At 37.5% G+C, this 7,568-nt stretch overlaps 1 protein-coding gene across 1 annotated transcript; it reads left to right on the forward strand.

Annotated features, from left to right (window-relative positions):
- Nucleotides 1–5,566: 5,566 nt before the first annotated feature.
- LPAR4 (lysophosphatidic acid receptor 4) lies at nt 5,567–6,679 on the forward strand (the record flags this gene model as incomplete). Its single annotated transcript, XM_080831300.1, has 1 exon — nt 5,567–6,679. One exon carries the CDS (start codon nt 5,567–5,569, stop codon nt 6,677–6,679), a length of 1,113 nt encoding a protein of 370 aa, XP_080687426.1.
- Between the last annotated feature and the right edge of the window lie 889 nt (nt 6,680–7,568).

Genomic DNA, 7,568 nt, shown 5'->3' on the forward strand with positions numbered 1-7,568 from the left:
TTGTAATTCAGACAATCTTGGTTGTAGATGTATATAGATCCTTTGATTTAAGTCCTCTGTGACATTGGTATATACCCTTAGAGATGGGAGACATATTTTTTACTCATATTATCAAAACAAGTATCCAAGTATGTCAGATGAATTGGTGTGCAAATTGATAACTAATTTGCCTGTTTAAATATGTCTAATAAAGCCAAATTCCCAGTTGGCATGTATGAACCTCACAGAAGTTGGAAATGAACTCTTTTAGGAACACCCAAAATGTTTCCCAAGTGGTCTGGGGCTTCTGCTGAGATGATATTGAATCTCAAGATTCTAAATGACTTCATAATATTAAGTTGAGCAGTTTCTCTGCAATTATCTTACTCTGTAACTATTAGGGAAAGTTCTACTTTGGTGGGGTTGATCCAATCTTTGGCCGCATCAGGTTGAGCACTAAACAGTATTATTTTTTGAAGATTAGGCTGTGTTATCAGGTGGAGGGTTAGTGGGAATACTGGATTATTGTAATGAAAAAAAAATCAAGTTAATCACTGAGGTTAGGATCTGCTCCGATTAGGGCCTGTGTCAATTTCTTGCTCTTCTCAAATAAAGTGAAGAGGCAGAACAACCATAATAATCTCAGTGCAAATCAAAGTCAATATAAAGATGTGATTTTTTTAAAAGATTTTATTTATTTATTTGACAGAGAGAGGTCACAAGTAGGCAGAGAGGCAGGCAGAGAGAGAGGGGGAAGCAGGCTCCCTGCCAAGCAGGGAGCCCTATGCGGGGCTCGATCCCAGGACCCTGGGATCATGACCTGAGCCAAAGGCAGAGGCTTAACCCACTAGCCACCCAGGCGCCCCTAAAAATGTGATTTTTAAAAGGATATTTCTTGCATCGAAATAAATGAAGCTTATCAATCTGAAGATTTGATGCACAGCTTGTCTTACTTGACATGAAACATGATAGAGATCAATTTCACAGCTTAGTTCTGGAGTAAAATATTTACCTATGGTTTCCTCCATATTATTAATGCCATAAGACTAAGTTGTATTTTAAAAACTATTATGAAACATCAACCAGTGCATAAGAACATCAATTAGAACCATGTGTGTGATGGTGGCCCATGCCTGTGACCTAGTCTTATCTGTTAGCATCCACTCTCATCTGAGAAACAACAGTCTGGACATATTCCCTATTATTCCAGCAGAATGGCTTGATCTGTATTTTTTTGCAATATTTTTGTACTTTTTAGTTTGCTTCACTGCTAGATATTTATAGGCAAGGGCACAATAGGTTTTGGTTTCCTCTGAAAACTATTGTCAATGTTCCTAAGCTTCAACCAGAGTAGAAAAAGGAAGTCCTCTGGTGATCAGAAGCACTCTGAGCTGACCCAAGCTCAATAAAAATGGAGCAAAGCAAGAGAATTTGAGCATACTCTGCCTTTAAGGCCTTGTCTTCCTAAACTCTGGACTGTCTTCTATAGGGGGGAAAAAAAAGCAAGCCAACCTTTCTAGGCAACTGGAAATATGCCAGGAGTTAGAACTTTGATTTCAATGTTATCCTTTGAAAATAGCATTTAGTGTTTGAAAGTTTAGCATTTAGTGAAGTGATTTAGGTATTCATCTTTACAGGGCCAAAAAACTAACTCCACTTCCTCTAGGAGCCCCAAAGACCCTAAACATGGTATATTTCATCATTATTAGAAATTTTTTAAAGATGTGAACACTACCATGCACTGTTCAAATTGGGTTTGTATGTGTAGGTTAAAGTTGAAAATTCATTAAGGGTCAGATTTCCTTTCGGTCGACCTCCAGGTGATCTACCTCTTGCCCATTGTCAGTGAAAATATATCCACCCAGTTCTCTGAACCCCCTAGGTGATTAATTATTGGAATGATTGGATGCAAAGGTCTTTACAAGACAATAGTCCCATGCTACCTACAGTGGAATATGTAATTAACTGAATCAGCCTGTATTATTTCTTCTTCATCTCATCTGAAGCTCATGTTGGCCCCCTTGCCTTCATTCAGTGCACAGTATATTAGCCATTTATGAAAAATCTAGTGGTTAAAAAAGTTTCTTTTAGTCAAAAGAAAGGAAGTGAGTTAGAAGAGACCTTGTTTTTCTTTTAAATATCATTGATTTTCCTTTAGAATCACCTTGAGAGTCAAATGCCTCTCTGATTTTTTTAACTAGAGCTCAGTGGGAGATGGTCCTTATGAGGGCACCCTCCTGGATTGTCCTATTATGAGAAAATTATGTAAAATTTGAAATTCAAGGGGGGGTCTTTCTGAGGTATAATGTATACATGGTGCCAGGAGAAAGATGTGTTGCTTGGTAAATTCAGCTTACTAAGAAAGACAGAGACGTAAGTGTCTAGTTGTGTCAGAAAAAAGAAGGAAAAAAAGTCTTCTATAAAGTTTCTTTGTGATTAGGTAGGACTGAATACTGGCAAGCTCAAAAAGCTACTCACAAGCCCTGTTGAATCTTCTTAGCCTCAGCTGGGAGGCTCAGAGGTAATGTTTATACAGGGAAGGGAAACAGTATAGTCAAGTTACAGAGTGAACTAGTGTCTGGGTCAGAAATAGAACTCCTTGCTTCCAATGCTGTGTTAAGTCCCAGCACCACACCCTCACTGCTAGACAGCAAAGGTGCTATGTGTTCGAGCAAAGAAGAGCTATGAATAGGGCTTTAGTGGCAGTTTTCCCATGTCCTGTCTTCAGGATTGAGAGTGTAATGCTTTCTTGTCTGTGGTCCTTTCTCTCCCACAGGATTTGGTTACTCAAAGCAGCAAAGCAGAAGTGCCAGACTGCCTGTTGTTGGTGTAGTGTATACGTTCTGCGAGACGTAAAACTGAATGGAAAACTAGGGAGACAAATTTCACCTATTTGAAGCACACCAACTTGGGAAGTACAAAATAATGGCCAGTAAGCTAGAAGTATGCTGTGTAAAAAGATCATCAGTAGGCAGATTCGAGGGGCTCTGGGTACAGACAAAAAGACATCTGTCATGAAAGCATTTTCTAAATAATCCTATTGGCAGTACTTATTGTAAAAGGCAGGTGCAAGCAGGTTGTAGTGAATGAAGCTTTGCTTTAATATTAGGGATTTTTCAGTCCCTTAATTTCTTTAGATTATGTAATTATGTTAGAGGAATATTTTTTACTCTCTTGATTTCTTTTAACAATTTAAAAAAATGGCATCCAGACTAATGGGTAGTGAGTGGTAGGTGTTAAAAATACTAGATAAAGTGGTTTAAGCAGTTGAGATGTTTGCCATTCTCTTTTTCCGTATGCCATCCCATTGGTGAAAGAATTTGTAGAAACTTGGGTCTACAGCTCCCAAAGAGGGATAGAAACCACACTAACTGAGATTTTTCAGATTCTTCCTGTTTTTGCAGATCAGCTTCAGTGACCCTAAACATAGTGATTGCATACTGTTCTTTCTGAGAACACTGGAAGGAATGAGATGAAGCAAAGTAGTATAGAGGATGAGATTTGAGGAATTGTGAACCAGAAAAACCTCCCAAGGCCCAAAATACAAATTAGATAGCAGCACTGACCTCTCCCGATCAAGGTCCTCTTTCTTTCACCTTTTCTTCTCCTCATTCTCTCAGTTCTTCAGTTTTAATTTCATTGCTACTTTCTTTCCCATCTCCTCATTTGCTCTTCTTACCTATTTTTATTTCTTCCCTGTCTGTTTTTTTCCCCATTTTGGACCTTACTTGGTCAAGGTTCTCATTGTACTTTGCTTTTACATATCAAGGTTGATTATGGCAAACACTGAGTGGGGCCTATGGGATGAAGTGGTCAAGAAAGAATATGAGAGGCACTCCATAAAGATTTTTGAATGAGAATTGAGTTATAGGAGGTTTCCAATCTTAACTTGAGAACTTTAGATATTAAAAATGACAACTCTTTGACATATATCCCATAAGTCATCTCTCCAAGGCCATTTCTCTCTCTAGGCACTACAGCGAGTGAATTTTTTTTTTTCTCAATCCAGACACTGGTTGAAATAACTTCAGGCCTCTATATCTCAGGCAGATTCCTCACTCCACTCCCTTCTTTGTTACATAGAGTGGCCCTTTGACCTGTTTGCTGGGAGTTGGAAGGAAAGAGTAATATAAGGTGGAATCACTTCAGAAAAGTGCCTTTCACATTTTAAAATATAATCATGTGAAAATCCATTATTGGTTATATCAGGGAGCAAAGACCACTTTTACTCCATATCCTCCTCATTGAAAAGAATTCATTCAGCAGTTACTTGTGCATAGTGTATTATAGAGAATTCAAAAGACAGTTCCTATGGCAGCTGTTAACATAGAAAGTTAAAAAGATTTCTATATGCAAGCTAAAACAATGTTGGTCTAGATACCCAACAGGATGATCAAGTTAATGACTGCCACATATATAAACAGTGGCAAGCGATGGGCAGGTAACCAACTCGTCAGATCAGAAGTGTATAGAGGGGCAGGGGGTTGGTCCTTTAAGTGAAATCTACTTTTACATTTCACTCATAGTCAGCCAGAAAAGGTTTTATTGATTAGGACCAATTTAGGAGCTGAAGGCATGGAAGTAATGGATTGGGCTGTGGGAAGGGGAGATGAAAACATCCTAGGGTAAGCATCTGGCAAGATGAAACTACAATCTGCAAGAGGGAAATTCTGAGATTTTTATGTGAATTATCACCCTCAAAAGGCTATGTAATATGGTGAAAAAATCTTTTCACCAGAAGCTTTAATTAACTGAGAGATCTTTGCTTTTTGAGCTCATGTTTTAGAAGAAAAGTGAATCAATAATTTACTTCAGAAGTTTAATCATAACTTCTTTAAGAGCACGTCCTGGAGGTGCCATATTGACCTGTAGTCTTGTAAAATAGAACTAATACTCAGACAATGAAGTTTACTAGTATTGGAAGGGAGACAATAAAATTTAGATTAGTGTAACAATCCTTTGGTTAGGAATAAAAAACCTGAGTACTTGATCTGACATTACCATTTACACATTCTTCTAATTCTGACATTGTAATTTTAAATTACACAAGGTTCAGTTTATTTTTTCTGTATTATGGTGATAAATTCTTTTCTTGCCCACCTTATGGTGTTCTTAAGGGAATCAAAACACGTTTTTGAAAGTTAAAAAATTCCACACACATTTCAAACTATTAGTGCTGTTTTAACTATCAGCAGTCTGTTTCCCCATCCCCATCCCCCATCCCTGTTTAGGCTCTCAAGCAACCAGTATCTTATTCCTGTTCATTGCAATGCTGCAAATAGTATTGTCTTTATTATATTAAGTGTGATCTCTCCCAGTCTTGCAACATACTCGTATAGTACCTTTTGACATATGGTTTGTGCTCAAAACGTACTTGTCAAACCAAGCTGAACGTGCATATTGTTTCTAGTCTGGGTAGACAAGATATCTTTTACTCCACAGAAATGAATGGAAGGCAGATTTGATTATTCATTCCATCTTGTCTCCCATAGGAGGAAAATATTTCTTACCAGTCTCTAGTCTCAAAGTGGTGAACCCTGCAGCCAGCAGGCCTTCTGAAAAACAAAAACAAAAACAAAAAAAATCCATGGGTGACAGAAGATTCATTGACTTTCAATTTCAAGATTTAAATTCAAGCTTCAGACCCAGGTTAGGCAATGCTACTGCCAATAATACTTGCATTGTTAATGATTCCTTCAAGTATAATCTGAATGGCGCTGTCTACAGTGTTGTATTCATCCTGGGTCTGATAACCAACAGTGCCTCTCTGTTTGTCTTCTGCTTCCGCGTGAAAATGAGAAGTGAGACTGCTATTTTCATCACCAATCTGGCCCTTTCTGATTTGCTCTTTGTCTGCACTCTACCTTTCAAAATTTTTTACAATTTCAACCGTCATTGGCCTTTTGGTGACACCCTTTGCAAGATCTCTGGGACTGCATTCCTCACCAACATCTATGGGAGCATGCTATTCCTCACCTGTATTAGCGTGGATCGTTTCCTGGCCATTGTCTATCCCTTCCGATCTCGTACCATTAGGACAAGGAGGAATTCTGCCATTGTGTGTGCTGGAGTCTGGATCCTAGTCCTCAGTGGTGGTATTTCAGCCTCTTTGTTCTCCACCACTAATGTCAACAATGCAACCACCACCTGCTTTGAGGGCTTCTCCAAACGTGTCTGGAAGACTTATCTGTCCAAGATCACCATATTTATTGAAGTTGTTGGTTTCATCATTCCTCTGATATTGAATGTCTCTTGCTCTTCCGTGGTGCTAAGAACCCTCCGCAAGCCTGCTACACTGTCTCAAATTGGGACCAATAAGAAAAAAGTGCTGAAGATGATCACAGTGCATATGGCAGTCTTTGTGGTATGCTTTGTACCCTATAACTCTGTCCTCTTCTTGTATGCCCTGGTGCGATCCCAAGCCATTACCAATTGTTTGTTGGAAAGATTTGCAAAGATTATGTACCCAATCACCTTGTGCCTTGCAACTCTGAACTGTTGCTTTGATCCTTTCATCTATTACTTCACCCTTGAGTCTTTTCAGAAGTCCTTCTACATCAATAGCCACATCAAGATGGAGTCCCTGTTTAAGACTGAAACACCTCTGACCACAAAGCCTTCCATTCCAGCTATTCAAGAAGAAGTTAGTGATCAAACAACACATAATGGTGGTGAATTGATGTTAGAATCCACCTTTTAAGTAATGAGAACTGTCTTTAGGTGTAGATATGGTTTTCCCTATGATTTTTCCTATGCTATGAACAAGACAGTTTGAAGCTAATGATACTGAAAATAGATTAATGTACTGAATACAGTCAGATACATTTATTTGAATGTTTATTGTGCATATGCTGTTTTGTTCAATAATTATAGGTCAGGTCTAATTACAACAACCAAAAGAGATTGACAAACTCTTCTGCTGGGTTGTAATTTCATTGCACCCCATTATATAAGTAGCCAGCCAGTGACCTTGACTTTAGTGATACAGAGATGATTTTAAAAATTTTAATAAAGCTATTTCTACTCTGATAATATTTGGTAATTAGGTTGGGCCTATAAATATGGAACAAATTCAGGGATTATTTAAAAAAATCTTTGTGTTACTACTGATACATGTTAGTCTTTTTTTCCTTTTTTGTATTGTCATAGAGTATATTTTAGCACAAGAACATATTTTAGCCCAACATTATTAATAAGAAATGGATTAAATTTTAAAAAACTGGAGAAATTTATTATATATATTTTGAAAGTAGAAACATAAATTGTGTTTGCCTGAATATGGATGCGAAGAAACAAAAGTAACTGGATTTACACATTTGTAGTTCCAGTAGAGTCAGTTTTTTTAATCTTCATTTTTTTATACTACATTGATTTTAATATGAAACTTCAAATCCAGAAAGTGCTAAATGTGTGCCCAAAATAATTATAAAATAAAAAATCAAATAAAACAACAGGTATCCATTAAAAAACTAGCAACACCAACATTTTTTCTTAGAATTTCCAATTATCTTTCTTTTGAGAGACCGATTCTATAAAATATTTTTCATACAAAACTTTGGAGGACAATGCAGCCAGAATACGGATGCATT

The sequence above is a fragment of the Martes martes genome (genome assembly GCF_963455335.1).
Source record: "Martes martes genome assembly, chromosome: X".
NCBI lineage: Eukaryota > Metazoa > Chordata > Mammalia > Carnivora > Mustelidae > Martes > Martes martes.